This window comes from Pholcus phalangioides, unplaced genomic scaffold (genome assembly GCF_987345545.1).
Source record: "Pholcus phalangioides strain wild (caught in Gottingen) unplaced genomic scaffold, Ppha-v1.0 ptg000004l_1, whole genome shotgun sequence".
Lineage (NCBI taxonomy): Eukaryota > Metazoa > Arthropoda > Arachnida > Araneae > Pholcidae > Pholcus > Pholcus phalangioides.
The window spans coordinates 40,865,857-40,883,940 of record NW_028301597.1 but is presented as its reverse complement, the minus strand read 5'-3'; the positions used below and the strand labels follow the sequence as shown (position 1 = coordinate 40,883,940).

The 18,084-nt window shown below is 34.6% G+C and overlaps 1 protein-coding gene across 1 annotated transcript in view; it reads right to left on the bottom strand.

Moving 5' to 3' along the window:
• Positions 1–16,414, bottom strand: part of LOC149087589 (voltage-dependent calcium channel type A subunit alpha-1-like) — a 154,285-nt gene extending 137,871 nt beyond the window's left edge. Inside the window, exons 1-7 of the mRNA XM_089231917.1 lie at positions 16,364–16,414; positions 15,615–15,716; positions 12,411–12,550; positions 6,041–6,141; positions 4,128–4,283; positions 3,795–4,027; positions 1,863–1,966 (exon numbers count right to left, since the gene is read on the bottom strand). Of these exons, the coding sequence (XP_089088043.1) occupies positions 1,863–1,966; positions 3,795–4,027; positions 4,128–4,283; positions 6,041–6,141; positions 12,411–12,550; positions 15,615–15,716; positions 16,364–16,414 (887 nt within the window). The remainder of the gene's footprint in view (positions 1–1,862; positions 1,967–3,794; positions 4,028–4,127; positions 4,284–6,040; positions 6,142–12,410; positions 12,551–15,614; positions 15,717–16,363) is intronic.
• Between the last annotated feature and the right edge of the window lie 1,670 nt (positions 16,415–18,084).

Here is an 18,084-nt window from a genome sequence, read left to right as displayed (position 1 = left end):
AAAGAACATTTGACATATGAACAAAGAACATTTGACATATGAACAAAGAATATTTGACATATGAACAAAGAACATTTGACATATGAACAAAGAACATTTGACATATGAACAAAGAACATTTGACATATTTTTGTTTTACAGCTTCAACAGGAATTCCCCTGATGTGGTCGGGATGAGGTCACCCCTCTTTCACTGAAGAATATATTTGTCCCACAAATGTCCGCAAAAGTGTGGATATTTTAAGAAGCTATAATGGCTATAATCGTGAATCTAGACACTTTTCAGAGCTTTATAACGATAAAATGAAACATATAGTTTTTGTATGATTTTCACGCTCGGGTTTGTTTCATGATTTAGGTGATTTTTTTGCTGGGGGTTTCGTATACTTTTTTCGAATACTTTTATACACTTCAATGAGAGCTTTTAGGATTTTAACTAGTGCACATGTATATAATCCTCTCGTTAAAGTATGTATCACTACAGTGCCAAGTATGTAGTTATAAAAGATTTGAACAAGTAATGTTTAAAAGAATGCTCCTTATCTGACGAAAAACTTAGTTTTAAGAAAAGAGCATTGTATATAAAGGAAAATTTTTATCATAGATAATGTTCGCAGCACTTTAAATTAAAATATATTAAAAATACTTATGGTGCCGTAAAACAAAAATTCAATGCCGCTAGACGTAAAAAAATGCAAAAATATGTGTTTTTGAAACATTTTTATGCACCTTTCCCTCTTAAAAATTGAAATTAAATTATGTCATTTACTTATTAGCAATTTTTTGATAACGGCTGCCTCTTAGCGGTCTTAAAAATGATCAGTAATTATTTTCCTGGCAATTTTCAAAGTCCTGGCATGAACGCCATTTTCTATCTCTAAATATTTAAACCTTCTGGGGTGGCTTAGGCAAGAGTACAAGGGGTGCGGTGCACCCGGGCAGCAGGTTGTAGGGGGGCGGCAGCCTTAGCTTCTGTTAAGAAACATAAATTATTTAAATTTTTAATTTAAACGGACAGTAAAACGTCACGACACCATACGCTGTCACTCTTTTGAGCCATCCACTGTCAATGAAAATCTTGAGAAAACTACAGGGAACAGGCAGGGCCTGGCGTCGTAATACAGGAAACAGGAATGGATTCTATCACACGGGGCAAATGCCTATTTTGGTTTCCTCCACCCAGAGGAGAATTTACCGCCTGGTTTTTCCACCTGTGGCTACACGAATTTTGCTGCCCTTCTAATCCAAAATAAGGCAAAAAAAAGGTAATTTTTTTTGCTCACTCATTACTCTATTAGCTGCCCTGCGCTGCAAACCACTTGCCCCCACTCCCTGTAAATACACCTGTGTCTCTACGTTTCTATTTTTATCATTCACGCTTGCATACTATTTTAGTCATTCCCATGCTCCAGGTCTCTATTTTTGTCGCTCACTGACCTAGTCACCCTCACTCTCTGCAGAGGCGGATTTGTAGTTGGGCTGTACAATTTTTGCCTCCCTTCTCCCATTCTGAAAATTTTCTAGACCACTTTTCACTCCGCCGAACTTGCTGCCCTGGTGTGTAGTAGGTCGTTAAGACCCCGCGCAAATATAAGCCACTGCCCTCCCCCTCACTCAGTAATTTTGTGGGAGCGTTCAAATAAAGACAAAGAAAGAAAGAATTGGGCTGATCTTTGTATATCGGCCCAAATTCAAAATTCAGTATGTTACATGCTCATCGACTTTGGGACCGCAATTGGCCGCAATTTGTCTCGATGAGATATGGTTACCCCAGGTGATTCTAGAAAGCTCTAACGCTTAAGGGAATTAATCAGGTGCATTTACTGGAAAAATATTGAAGCTATATAAGGCAATTTTACTTACCCACTGAGAACACCTAAAACTAAATTGAGCATGAAAAATGATCCGATGATGATGAGAGGTATGAAGTACATCCAGTTCCACGTACTACCTAAAGCATCATTTGTCTGGGGAAAAAAAATAGAAAATAAAGATAAATATATTTCCGCGTCTTCATACACACGCGCACATTTAAGAAAATAGTTTAATTTTTTTTTCAGCACTGAAAAATATAACGATTTTTTAGTGTTCTGCAAGGGGGGAGAGGGGTGGCCAACTTCTCTCTCTCTCTTCGAGGGCCAACATAATGGCAGTGTCGCGGGCCTCAATTTCTTACATATAAGCCGCATTAGTGAAATTACCCCCGAAAACTCGTAGATTTGTAAACGCTAAAAAGAATGAGGAAAAAATACACGAGCAATTCATTAGTTGAACTTTCACCCTCGGCTTTGTACTTTATCGCATCTCCATAAACTCCGACAAATATTCATTGTGTTTACCTGGTTCCATCCTCAGCTAGATGCAACGCATAAAAAAAAAACAGTTTTTCTGAAAATTGTTCCATCCAATACATTCATATTTCTAAATTTACGGACAAAACGTTTTTTTTCCAAATTTCTCTGCAATCATTATTTTTTTCCTTACCCCATATTTGGCAATCCTCCTACAGCCTCATAATAACCAAATAGCAATTGATTTACCTTGCGGTAGACTTCGAGAGAAGTTTCATTATAGGGATAAAAAGCTCGTTAAATATATGGATCGTATTTACCATCCACTCTGAGGACGCCTCAAATGGGAGGTAGGCAACATAGATCAGTTTCGCATGGACGAAGCAGATTACTGGTAGGTATAAAAAGGTGGCTAATGTGCTTCTGTACGTCCGTAAATTACGTGGAACCAGATTCACAATACACATATTGAAGGATATTAAGCACAGCGAGTCGAACTCATTTAGAAATAATAAGAAAAAAACTTTAATAAACACAAAATAAAAAACGACGGAATCGCAGCTCCTCAAGGCAGATCTATTTTGTTGCGTTCACACACTCGCTCTGACGAAAAATCGGTGACAAAAACGTGCACTGACACCGACGACAACGTCCCAAGAATATCGTTTGCAATGAAACATACACTCTCAACAGGCGCGATACACATAGTTTTCTCTATTAAAACTTTTTCCTTCTCTCATAATGCCCCACGTAGGCTCTAACACATATTCCTATTACGTGAGCTGACTTCTTTAACCAGAATATCAATAATTCGGTTAGTGATAGTCTGGTGCAACGTGGAATGCCACCAACCTAACACGGTGAAATTCAGAGATGAATGCTTCTCTGTTTTTGGCACAAATAATCATCGTATCCGTATGTGGAATTTCCTTAGTTAACGGCAACAACACTAACTCCTCTATCAAATATCACATTTTTTCCTCCATTTGAAATTATTTGTGTCTCCGTATAGCCTAATCATCGAAGTTTCGAGGAATCATTGTGAGTTTGCATCCACTTCGGAAAAGTCTCGTCACAGAAGGCCACAACAGATAACTTGCCTAACGAGGTGGTGGACAAAAAAATGACCATAACAAACTTTATGAGCTAATTATGTGCTGAAAAAGTAGTGTGGTGGGGACAAGGTAAATTATTTTTGGCAACAGGAATAATGACAGCAAGTAGTTTGTTGATCAGGAAGTCAGCTGTGACAATCAATAACTCAAATAATGATCACAAATTTTATGTAGCACTAAGTGTTTTCCCCTGCCGGGGGCCACACAGGATCACTTCGCGGGACGCATGTGGCCCGCGGGCGAACTGTCGGCCATTCTGTTCTACAACATTGAGAAGATTTTTCTGATCATATAAAAAATCGAGGAAAAAATTCTATGTTTCAACAGAAATGACCATATACATTATTTAAAATGAATTCCGTAGCTGTGTTAGAAATTTATATCCTTACCCAGTACAACATGGCTGTCCATCCTTCCATGGTAATGCACTGAAAGACCGTGAGCATGGCAAAAAAAATGTTGTCGAAACTAGTAATGCCATAGTTTGGCCCTTCCCAACCTGGACGACACATGCTAACTTCCTTCGGACAGCCTCGGGCGCCGGTAGGAAGCTTGCTAGTGCCATCCGGTTCTATATCACCGTGGCAAGGTGCTTCTTGACTTCCGTTTGTCCATATCTCATCTAGAATATGCAGAATACAAAATTGTCCATGAACATCTTTATCATACCAAAAATGTAAATGGCAAACATTAGGAATTTTTCATGAAAATAAAACTCTTACTCGGATCATCTATTTTCCAGCACGTCTTGTGTAAAGCACCGCTGTAGAATTCTAAGCCTATTATCGCAAAAATTACAATAGCAAATAAAACTAATAATCCTATTTGTAGCAACGGCGCCATGGCCTTGATGATTGATTTCAAAACTACTTGAAGACCTGCAAGGAACCAAAACATATATTCCAATTAGAAAAATACCAATTTTACTAAATAAAGTCACTGAGCACTAATTATTACTAATGATGTTGTAATCAATTTTTGACCGTTCCTCCAATTCATGACTAAATTGCACAAGACCGTGAGCATGGCAAAAAAAATTTTGGCAAAAACTTTTTTATGTATGATAAATGGTTACTTATCAATAACATATGGTTGAGAAGTTTAAAAAGAATTAGACATAAATTTTGCATGGTTTTCTTCGCAATTTTTGAAATTTTTCGATTAATTAACTTTTTAATTAGTATAAATTGATTAACTTCAAGTAGTAATTACGATTTTGGGAATCTCACATGACAAAAAACATGAATAAACTATTTTTTTTCTATTTTTTAAAAAATTATTTCTGTTCATGGTCATGGAAAAAAAATTTCCAGATCGAAAATCAGGACAAAATTTAAAAAAAATTTCAATTTTGAACCGTCATAAAAATTAAATTCTTTCGTAAAAAATTTTAAAATACGACGACGCTCATTATAGACCTTTTAATTTTCACAAATGCTAATTTCATACAAAAATTTGCATGAAAATTTGCAACTACAAAAACATTTTAACAAACCGTTGTGCAAATGTAACATCAGTCAAAAATGGGTAAATTACGCATAGGTTGAGACGAGATGCCATTGGTTTGAAAACAAAAATGCATGGCTATTGTTTACTTAGAAATTAAGCGATTATTCACCTGTATCACATTAATTTGTCCTTATATATTAGTGAAATAAGTATGTAAGATCACCATAACAAAATTTGCCATCATTTGACTAATCAATTAGCCATGCTAGAAACATAGGATACACTGCTGATCAGAGCGTTTCTCAACCTTCCTGAACCCAAGGACCAGTGAAATTTCTGAAACAACTCGATGGACCCAAAAAACTCACAGCATGAATTGTGTGACCTTAGCATCTTAATGTATTTTATGCAGGAATAAGAATGTCCCGTATTTCGAGTGGCGTTCCTGTATTCTCGACCGTTCCGACTTTTTTTACGGAATTAAAATTTCCCTTTTTTTTCAACGAAGCTCATTTGAATTTTCAATATTTATAAAAATCGTGAATGGGGAAAATTTTCGTATCTTGTAAATTATAATATGATACAATTTATAATATATGCCTATGAATATAAGATTCATTTATTTATGTGAAATATTTTAATATTGGAAATCTGGCAATTTAAATTTTTACACGCAGTGTATCACATTTTGAAATATTTATATATATATCATTGCACAACATTGCCGTGATTGCCATTTTCTCGTTTGAAATATTTAAATTTCTGAAATCGCATAGATAGTATTTTCATGATGAATAGTTTTCTCTCGAAATAAATTTTTTTTCACTGTGATTTGCAGTAGCTTTTTATTTCCGCGCTCTTCTGCAATTCTATCAACAGTTAGCAAATTTGTCGTGAATTGCATTTTTTGACTAGAATTAGCATATATATATATTCCCTATTTAAAAAATGGCAAGTCACATTATTTTTCTCCTTGAGATATGGTTTCCCAAAGAACAAAGGTCTAATTTTCTCTTTCCACCCATAAGGATATATTTTATCATATTACAGTTGTTGAATAATTTTTCAACCAGTTAGAAATGATTGATCAAGTCTGCCACCTACCACCTCTGATCACCGGACCATAGGTTGAGAAACACTGTTGCAGATAGCACACATACTTTTGAAAGAAGGTTATCAGACTTACTTGGAATTCCTGAAACTAATTTCAAAGGTCTTAAAACACGAATGGCTCTCATCGTCCTGAGGTCGACGCCCGATTCTTCCGGAGTGAAATAGGTTATGTACCTAGAAATAAGGTTGGATGCTAGATACTACAGGAATAGCTTCTACAGGTATTTTGTATTGCATCACACTCATACACTATCTAGTACTACAACACTAAACATTTTCTATAAATGAATTCGTAAAAAATTATCCTAATCTACGGTAAATCGTTTCCCATACATCATTTCTCAGTATCTACGAGCATCATACCTCATTTACTTATGTAAATGTTCTGAACGTCAGAAGAAAACATCAAAAATAACATGCGTAGATTCAAGATACACTTTTAGTAAATCATCCAGACGTGTAAAGATGAATTAATCATAAGCATTCTTATATGTTAGTAATTTTTTTTCACATGGAAATGCTACACAGCTTCATTTTCGTTCCATTCATGTTCAGGAAAAAGCTATCTAACTTTTATATGAAATATGCAACATGAGAAAATGTAAGTGATACATTTTTTCCCCAAAGATATACAAGAAAACAATATATTAATTAAAAAAAAAATATTATACAACTGAAAATCTACTGTTCTAACGCTGTAAAATCTACGTAAATACACAGCAGTAATTAGCAAAACACTCAAAAATACAGAAAAGACTAAGGAGACTACGGATTCAAGGATATAGAAGAGTACGGAAATTCTACATTTCAAAATGACATAAAAGATCGGAAATATATAATTTTTTTCTATAGAAGAATCTACTCTAATAGACTAATGGATTTTTTTTCTCCTGTTTCAGATACAAATTCTTCAAAACAGCTATCGATCCATCGGTGACTTACCTCCATGACTTAATGTCAGCTCGGGATATCGTGTATATAGTTTTTTCTAAATACAAGAATATAGAACGAGAATTTGGCAAGAAAATAATCATACACACTTGATATTATAGATGATATTTTTTACAGTAACAAAACAAATCTTATTAAACTAGCCTAAATTCTAAAATACGAAAAATTTATCAAGATTTATTACTTAAAAGAAAATCATATCGCATCCCAAACTGCGTGGTGGAGGTCGTTTCTGAATTGTACTGTATCCAGTATGCAAGTCTACGGAGATGTTGTATATAATCTGGCTTTTTTCCTTTCCTGCTTCTATATATGCGTAGAAAGTTTCCGTAAAAGTAGAAATGCGAGCAAATTATTTGCACTATTTTGTTTTTATTATATTTTTCCACCACATTGATGATCATTTTTCACGTACCTACCTCATGAAGACTTGATCTCAAGTTGGAAATCACTGATCTATATTAAGGATCTTGAAAAAAAGTGATTCAAATCTGATTTCCATGACAGGGGTGGGGTAGCCCAAGTCGATAAGATACTCGCCTAAAAGTACCAAAGGATATTTAAAGGTGTCGCAAGTTCGATACAGTCCCTGTCAGAAACTTTCTTGACACAGGGGTAGAACAGAGGCGGCGACATGACCACAGAAAAATATTGCTACCGTAAGGAGTCCCATATCGAGGGGTTAGCGCAGCAACCTCTCGGCGAGTATAAAAAAGGCTGCCGTTCTGAATCGGTAATAAATTATGGAAACCGGTCCCATTTGCCCTCACGTGCAGAAAGTGATCATGATGCGACACTTATTTTTCCAGCCTATTTTACATTATTTTTTCACCAGAATCCGTAAGGGAAAAAAAAAAGAATCAAAAGACTCGTCGAAGTTCTTCTTGAATAATTTCTATAAGTTCTCCATTGGGCTTAGGTCAACCGTCAAGACGAAGTGGTGGCCAATCAAGTGCCTGTATGATGCCTAATGCTTTTTCCAACGAACTACCTACACCATGACATCAATGTATCCCGTCAGTAATGTCATCAATGACTACGTTATCTCTTCATGGCTCCCACATCTTGTAGCAGGGATCTTTGGCAGGCCCCTGCATCAGACTTTTCACAGGCCCCTTTAATTTATGGACTGAAAATACAAAAAAATGATGACAATCGTTCCGAGCCCAAAACCACGTATCTCCTTCATAGAAGAAAATGCCCATTGATGAGTAAACATGGTCATTGAACTTAGCTGAGTTCGTTTTGTTGACTCGCAGCATTGCTGCTCCTGTTCCAGTCCAACAGAAACAACTCAGATAAAAACAACACAAACCCTCAGATTCTTGCACAGTGAGCATAGTACGATACTCCGTGAGTTTTATTTTTACAAAAATAATGGTATTTAATTGAGCAAGATTTTTGTTTTGTTTTTGGTCAACAATCTCTCGTTTGACACTTTTGACAGATAATCGCAGTTTTCATATTGGTTCAAATTATCAAGAAAATATTGATTCCGATTAAGTTTCGCGATAAGGTAATATAAACGCTTTCGAGGAAAGCCATCATTTTGCAAGCAGCACAGGGGTCATCGACTTTACTTGAAGCCTTGAAGGCCCTTTACAGAATTCCCGAACATCGATATTGAGGAGGAAAAAAAATATGATTGAGAAAACTTGAATATTTGAGAGATCAACAGAACAGTTTGGTAAACCCTGAAAGATATATCGCATAAGAAATTCGAAATATCTCTACCACCACACAGAGAAAAAGAAGAGAGGAGGAGCAAAAAAATCAATATTTATTTACTGAGAGAAAAGAGAGAACTTTTAAGAAGCTTTTCGGAAAGACTCATGATTTATGAAAGCAGTTTTGATGGAAAATAAAGCGGATTTCTTCATATATCTCCATTGGAGAAAGATTGAACACATCCTACACACACACATATATATATACGGTACAAAACTATTATTTCTTTTACAAATAAACCAATTTTTATTTTCTAAAGGAATTTCTTAATAAAACTTTTCAGAGTATTGGTATCTATACGTGTGGGATACTTTAGAAAGGATTCATTTCTCTTACCCTACAAATTGGCGTTGACACATAGTAAGATGAGAAATGAGTAAGAAACTTCCTGAAGTATTAGCGTAGTTAAACGAATTTAAAATTGAAAAAATACATGTATATTTTCCGAAACCTGTCCTAGACAACTGAAAATGAGCACGTTCAAGGGTTAATGATAGGTCATTAAGTGAGCGGAAAAAAACGTAATAATAATAAATAATGGTGGAAAACAGATAAAGTAATCAAATATGCAAATCATTAGTAGTTGTGATGTACTGTGGTTTATAATAGTTACATTGCTTATATGGCATACGTTAGTTATATAACTAACTCTCTAAAAGAAATGGCTGCCAATTTGGCCAAAATTGGATTTTTTGAACATGGTCTACAGCTGTGATCAAAATATTTATTTGCGTATTTTTTTCCCAAAAAGCAAATTCTTTTTTAATGAGTAGCAGATATATCTGTTGTTTGTATGCAATGAAATTGAAAGCTCTATCTGCGTGCTCTTTCGGGTAAAAATGGCTGCCAAAATAGCCGAAATTCGATTTTATGCTCAAAGAGCGAACTTTAAGCTAAAATATTGCCAAAAAAAATGAGACGACACAAAGAAATTGACTGAACAGAATGTTTTACCAAAGTTTCAACAGGAAAAAATGAATACCCTGGTACTTCAAGCTTTCTATTGAAAATAATGGCGGACTTTCGATGAAATCAGAAATTTAAAAAAATTAGAAGCTCAAGTTCAAGGTGTGATATGATTCTCCCACATTCTACTCACATGCTACGATGCTTTTATTCTGGATGTACAGAAAATACTGTTTTCAAAAAGATATCTATCACTTGTATATCGCTTTGATACAGCTGTTGCACAAAAAAAAAGGGGGGGGGAGGAATAATTTTTTGATTTTTTTTAATTGTTTCAAAACGCGGAGCAGGTCGTTTAAAATTTGGGTATTCTCATACATGGACACAACCAACACGTTTGCCGAATTTGAAAAAATCTGAATCAGTCGTGCAACCCTCTTTGGTTGAGTTGCTGAGGAATAAGCCTATAGTATATTATGGGGGAAGGGGGGTCACGAACTATAATAAGCATTTCCAGACGGTACTTGAAGTATGAATGTAAACCACTGGTTCAATGCGATATCCAACTTCATGCTTTTACTATACAATAGGTGATTCCATAATTCCCCCTGCTGCCTTTTACTGATGAGCCATTGATCTTAAAGGCATAGTTCCAATTAGAAAAGCATCAGAATTCCAATAAAGTGTAGACCTCAGATACGTTACTTATTTTGCAAGGGAGTTGTATAGTTATTAAAACAGAAAAAAATTAGCTTTCATACGGACACCCTGCCCTAAAAACCCTATTAGTAAATTATTGCCATCTCACCTGAGGCCAAAGAAAAAAAATGTAAAAAAAATTCCACGTTTCAAAGTGCAATGTTCGTAAAGATATAATATTTTGAAAATTGGGGATACTTTTGAGAAAAAGCATCATATAAATAAGGGAAAGAAGCATCGTCCATATTAATTTAAGCTTAAGAGGACAAGGGAAGTTCAAACGAAGATTATATTTCTTTAATGTTTTCAGCTATTGTGTTTTCAAATCACGTGGAACACGCACAATAAATGCATGTCAGTGAATCTAATCAAATTATATTTGGAAAATGTTTAAGTTTAGTGAATAATTTATTATAAAACAACTGTGTGCAAAACCGAGAGATGATCTATATTTTTCCCCCGTGTTTCCTATTTTGATGAAATCAATTCATTTTTTTATCATGATTCCAAAGACACAAACATGCATAAGCATGCATTTCAGGATGTGTCGAACGGTATGTGAGAAAGAAAAACTAAAAACTAAAATGATTGTACCTAACGACAGCTTTTTTCAGCCTTTTGAACAATCAATTCATATATTTAGCAGTAAATATTTATGGATTTAAAAATGAATGCTTTTTTAGTCATCTCAAATAGGCCATAAGAAAGTGTGTATTCATATATAATATAGAAAAAAGTGTAAAATTTTTGGAGTCAATTGAATGAAATTTGGTTTGCAAGTTACATTTTGAATATCGGTTTGTGACAAAAAACAAACACGGAGAAAACTAGAAATGAAGATATTATTTCATGTGGAAAGCCATGATTTTTTAATTATAACAATTGCAGTAGAAAAATAACCTAACAAACTGATTTTAATGCGGTTTGTTGAAAAATAGTTTACGTAAATTTTGCTGTTTTTTTGTAATTAAAAAAAATCGTCATTTTCATGATTAGAATTTCCCGTATCCCTTTAAACTAACGGACAATGCTTCTTTCTCTCATCCATGATGTTCTTTCCCAACTTGTCCCCGATTTTTGAATTCAAATAACTCAATGAATGTTTCACTAAGAAACGTGGAATTTTTTAGGATCGGGAGAGACAGGGCAACAACTTTCTCTCTAATTAGATTTTTTAGGACAGAGACTGACCAAATAAGTTTTTTTTCCCATTTTAGTAACTATACAACCCTTGCAACATAAATTACGTATTTGAGGTCTAAGCCATAGTTTCCCAAACTGTTTGTTCCACATCGCCCCCTTCTTCGGAAATTTTTTTCTCTCATCGCCCCCCAACTCAAGTGAACCAATAGGATCCTATGTTATATCCGTAGCTTCTATCGCCTCCGGACCCATTCCATCTCCCACCAGGGGGCGATGTAGTGGATATATTTTGGGAAACATTGGTCTAAACGTTATTTGGATACTTTTTAAAGTGGAAGTATGCCTCTCTAAGATAAACGATTCACCAGTAAAAGGCGGCAAGGAGAATTAAGTAATCACCCTGTATACAGAATATAAATTTAAGTCGTTATAAACCTTATAAACCCCTTTATCCTTTGAACCGTTTGTTATAGTACTACATTTTTCTAATTGGATGAAACTTTTCTAATTGGTTACATTTTTCTAATTGGATATTTTTTCTAATGGAAAGTACGTACCTATACAATACTGTACTTTTAATTAGAAAAAATATCCGAATAACGTGTGAATTTTAAATATGCCATTTATTTTACCAGGGATCACACCTAGATGCAAAATTTGACTTTTTATACGGCATCCCGTCTTCTATCTTCCAGTTAGAAAAATATATTGCCCTCTCTCTCTAAAAACCAAAGAAATCCTATATTTCCAAGTGTGATATTAGCTGTGATATTACAGATTTGAAATTCCTGTAAATGAGGGAAAGGACATCATATATTAAGGAAAAAACTTAGAGGAAAAAAGGTAGAGGATGTGTATAATTAAGGTGTATTAGCGACTATGTGCAATTTATTATTTTGATATCTAAATGCTAAAAAATGTCATTGGTAATTGTGTCTTGATATTTATTAGTATGTTTTTTTTCAAAAACGAATGTAAATATCACATAGCCTTTCTGACTGTAAAAAACCACTTACCCTGTAACAACCACTCCGAAATCCATGATGTTCCACCAATTGCGTAGATACGCCCCTCTGTGCAATGCAAATCCTAAAGCTAAAATTTTAAGCACAGTTTCTGCGGAAAATATCGCTAAGAAAAAGGGTTCGGTTAATTCCTGAAAGAAAAGAAAAATACACTTTAACATCATTATTTTATGTAATTACATAATAAAAGAGCAATAAAACATACATAGAGAGATATGGAAAAGTAGAGAATGGGAAAAAAGATGTTTTCTTAATTAAGAAAAATTTTCATCCAAATAACTAAATTTTATAGCATTCAATTGCAAATAAAATATGCAGACTCTCAAATTCCACCTCGACTAATTGTGAAAATGATAAATACGTAGTGTTTCCTATAATTTAGGCGTAATTATAGGAGTACTTATGTTAGAAATATATGTATGACAGCGAAATAAGTAGGAATTATGTCCAAGTAATAGGTGTGATAATGGTTTTTTTTGCAGTTAGTACCATTTCAGATGACACTTATTTATCAATATTGAGTTAATATTAATATTAATAATACCTGGTTTAATCTTAAAATTGAAATTTCCATGTAAATCGTGAAATTAAAATTTCTGATTTGAACTTGGCATTAAATTTTCTGAACTATTTCTGAATTAATCTTCCCATTAAAGTTTCTATATTAATCTTGACATTAAAGTTTTTGAATAAATTTTGACATTAGTTTCTGAATTAATATTGACATTAAAGTTTCTCATAATTAATCTTGACATTAAAGTTTCTCATAATTAATCTTGACATTAAAGTTTCTCATAATTAATTACAAGATTATAATTCCTGATTTAATCTTAAAATTAAAATTCCTATGTTAATTTTGAAATTAAAACTGCCCGATTTAGTCTTAAAATTAAAATTTCTGAGTTAATCTTAAAATCATAAAATTCCCGAGTTGAATCAAAAAATCAAATTTTTTTTAAGTTATATAATTTTAGTTAATATTTTGAAATGTACAGGATTTTTGCATTTTAAGCAAATGGTGTCACAATTGTTTGGTAAAAATGGTTTAGATTTGTCTGTATGGAATAAATATAAAACTATTTACATTGTAATCGAGAATTATCGACAGTGTCAGCAAAAAAAAAAATATATATAATTTTTTCCAATTGGGGAAGTATAAGACCAAATTGTCATTGATGAGTTTTCTCCGAATTGCCGTGAATCTTATCACAGCAACTGCAATGAAATTTATTGATACATATTAATTCGTTCTCAAAATTCCAATCACCAAACGGCAAATATCCAATTAGGAAACGGAAAAAGATTGATTGAAACTAATTATATAAACATTTCAAGAGAGAGTGGTCACAAAGTTCTTAACAGTGATAGAGATTCTATTAACATTCACATTTTCTCTCGGATTGCACGAACATGTTTTTGTTCGTCTCATTTTCCTTGTCTCTGAATGGATTCAGTTATGAGGAATGTCAAATGAAATGACACCGAGAAACAGCGCAGCTCAAGGACATTTATCAGGAAGACAGACACGCTCATGATCGATGATGTTCGTATCTGCGAGTCATATCCGAACGAAGTCTGCCGACACAACGTTTTCTGCTCACCATCTGTCATAACTTTGGAGTTATGGACTTTCTTACGCGACTGTGGTTTTGTTTAATTAAAGAAGTTTTTCGTGATCATTTCTTTTTTATTCATGTTTCCACTGATTAACATCGCATTGGTTTTAGATTTAGACACGTTTTCTTTTACAATATGAAATATCCATCGTGAACATTTTTAACAGTAAAAATATAATGATAGATAGATGAAATATAAGCTTCTTTAAATTTAAATTACAGTGATCTCTCACTTGTACGTTTCTCTCAATAATAAGATGTATTTCTGCACTCCCAGTCAAAGATATAGCGTAATGGTATTCACTTATACACTTCTCTCACTTATGCGTCTTTTTTTTCTGGGAGGGTTCTTGCACTATGTGAGGTGATCATCTATCACTTATGCGTCGGTAACTATTCTGTACTCTTTCTTTGACCCCCGCTGAACAATGTTCAGAAAACCTAAGCCGTTCGTCAATGAGAGTTCTCGAATCGGTGATCCTAGTTGCATTCGGAAAAATAGCACCATTCAACTCGTAAATGAAACGTGGTTTGTACTTGCATGGAAACTTTGCACTTGTCAACACTAAATGTTATGCTCCAATCGTTACCCTATCCCGCAATTATATTCAGGTTTGCCTGAAGCCTCTTCTTTCGGTTTGTTTCATTCCCGACTAACCCCCATTCCATAAGTTTCACTTCATATGCGAACTTTCTCAGAATCTCATCGATACCCCGATCGAGCTTATCGATAAAGATTGAAAAAAGAATGGGACCAAGGACACTTGCTTGATGTACTCCACTTTTGACACCTTTCCAATCAGAAAATTTCCAATCCCCGCGTTGGCTTATCTCGCAACCACGATTCTGTCCAATTTAGCAAGTTGCTCCCAATTCCAATCTCATGTAAGAATTTACCATGTTGGGCCCGATCGAATGCCTTCCAGAAATCAAGATAAGCAACGTCGACGTTTTTGCCATTTCCCAAAGCCTTAGTCACGTGATCATAAAAGCAAAGGAGTAATCACAGAAGCATAAGTGAGAGATCACTGTATAACATAATAATGATATTCACTTATAAGCCTCTCTAATTTATGTGTTTTTCCCCCTTGTTCCCTTGCACTGACGCATAAGTGAGAAATCACTGTATTACATTTGAGCATTTTCAAACTAAGGATATGAGAAGAGGTAAGAATTTTGCACATCTGTTTTTAATTTGCGTACATGTTGGATCTACATTGTGGTTTCTACACAGGTCTGCGTGTGGCAGCTTGCTTTCCTTCATACTTGAAAATTGGGAGAGGAAACTTTATCTACAATTAATGAGTTTGTTGTTCATGTATGGTACATATAGTACTTATGATCTGCATTTTACATACACGATGCTTACACGATGAATTAAAATATTCGATATTTAATTTTTTGTCTGGGATATTTTTTAAACTATTAATAAATTTACCGACTTCTGTAGACAGAATCGGAACAAATTTAAAAACCTATACTCATTTATGTAACTGAAATTTAAGGTTTTGGTACACCAAAAACAGGTAGTGCAATTTAGTTAATTAAATACGAAAGAAATGGTAACAGAGAGACTTACTAGTTTCTGTGCTAAAGGAGTCTTATCTTCATATGGCAGATGTTCTTCCAAGGCAAAAACTACACAGTTAGCTATTATAGCCAACAACACGGTATATTCAAAAACAGTGCATGAAAGTTAAGGAAAATACATTGAAAAAAGGAAGAGTAACGTAAAAAAAACTCAGAAAGTTGTATTAAAAGTTTCAACAAGTGGTTATAAATTGATTGGAACTACAATTAAAATTATGCAACATTCATTGCAAATTTTTAAAATAGCAAAAAAATGAAATATAAAAACAATTGATATTATAAATTTTTCTATGATAGTATCTCATGGTCCTATAGTTTTGTCCATATTTTTTATAGAATAGTTTACTCCTCTATCAGTAACACACTAAGACTTGAGAGACCGCTCATCTCGTTTTTAGTAATTGCATTTTGTAAGTTTCGTCTCTCTCTCTTTCTCACGCGTGCGCACACACACACACATTGTAATTTACAGCATTAAAGCAGGAAATTATTAGCAAAAAACAAAGAAAAATTACAATTATGAAATCTCACTCCCACTTGCAGATTGAAACAATGGACAGCAGCACTTAAAAAAAGTAAATAAATATATCACACACACACGCACCTCTGACCAAGGGCCTTTTACTCGCAAGCACAAACAGGAAATATATACAAAGCCCATGAACTTTGAGGGCTTAAAAATTATCTACACGTTTATTTTGATTCCTATTGGGAGATCAGAAAACTTTAGATTTATACCTCGGTATTAATACCCATGTGATCTCTTTGAGAAATGAAGACGGTCGTCATCTCTAAAATAAAAAGGGTGGATAGTATCGACCCAATAATCACACACGTGATTCCTTGTGAACTCGAAAAGTGTTTTCAGTTTTAGAATCAGATGAATATTTCAGAGTTATAACGTTTTAAATTTTTTGGACGCGTCATTTTTGTCAAGATCATTTACGAGCCAAAGCAACACCCTCTATAGCAGAAAGCCTCCGCGCGAAGCTCGTGATGTCACTGAAGAAGGTCATCTCACCTATAGCCATTGGATATGCTACAAAAAAGGGTAAAGATGACGCATGCGTTGGCCTACTGTATCCAATGGCTGTATGGAGATGATCTTCTTCAGCGACGACACGAGCTTCGCGCGGAGGTCTTCGGCTATAGATGGTATTGTGTTGGACAAACACCCAACGCAAGTAAATCATTACGTGTGCAGCTGGTCGCAAATGTTTGAAAATTAACTGTAATATTCAGTCCTGTTACAGAAGCCAAGTTCTGTCTACTTTTTTCACGATTGGCGCTTTTTCTCTTTGTGTATTGTGATGTTATTACCTTGTTATTAAGTAATATTTCCGCCGGTTTTAAAAATAAGCAAATGTATCACCCATTTTGTGAAGTGTTGGTGAAATCAGATGTATTTGAAAATTATTTAAATAAAATCAACGCTTTTCTGGCAAAATGTGGTAATTTCCTTCCCTTCACAGTCAAGTCAGATCTTTCGAGAGGAAATGCATACAGTACATACATGTTTACTGCGAGATAAGACCGTTTTTCACTCTCGTTTCAATTGAACTACCAAAGAAACCAAAAAAAAAACTTCATTGGGGAACCAGAGAAAACAAACTCCAGCCGTCCACCAGGGCTGCATGAAGGATCTAACGTGGTGACTCACGATACAAGGTCATCGCAATGCCCACATAATAGCAGAGCAGTTGAACAAGTCACTGGACAAATTTAAAATACGAATATGTAAATTGGTGCATTTTACTCGGTAAACAGAACTAAAATATACCCTGTTGGTGACTTTTCTGGTTATTTTATTTCTATTTTAGAAATCGAAACCACATGTTCAGCCGTGAGCTTCCGCCAAATGTTGCACGTTTCGTCTAATATATTACTCGCTAACGCCCACCTGCTATTCATAGAAAAATCAACAAAACCAGAAAAGTAACAACAACATTTCTCTCGAGTAGGTATGAAATACTACAGAATTTCCTAAACTTGAACGGCTTCCTCTTTTCCAGAAAGAAAATACACACACAAAATATATAAAGACAGACATAAATAAGTGTCTACAAGTATTTCGAAGGGAAAAAAAGGAGAAACTGAAGGTGCTGCTGCTGTTGAGTAAATCGGTATCGAAACAAAAATAGAAACAGGCGAAAGAAACATTAAAGAAAAACTCCTTCTAACTCCTGGAGCAAAAGTGCCGGAAATGATTTTCCCGTTACAGGAGAAAAAAAAAAGAGGATTGAAATAGTATTGGATTCCATGAGTGATGGGCAAACAGACAGCGGTGCATTGTGGGTACTTTTATCTCACAAACCGTCCCAAAGCAATCGATCCAACATGGACGCCATTGCGAACTGTGACGCCACCACCAACGTTGTGACTCTACTACTGCTGCTACTATTAACGGAGAGTGTGTTCCGCTATTCGCCTCTTGTGGGAACGGCTAGTACTAGAACTAT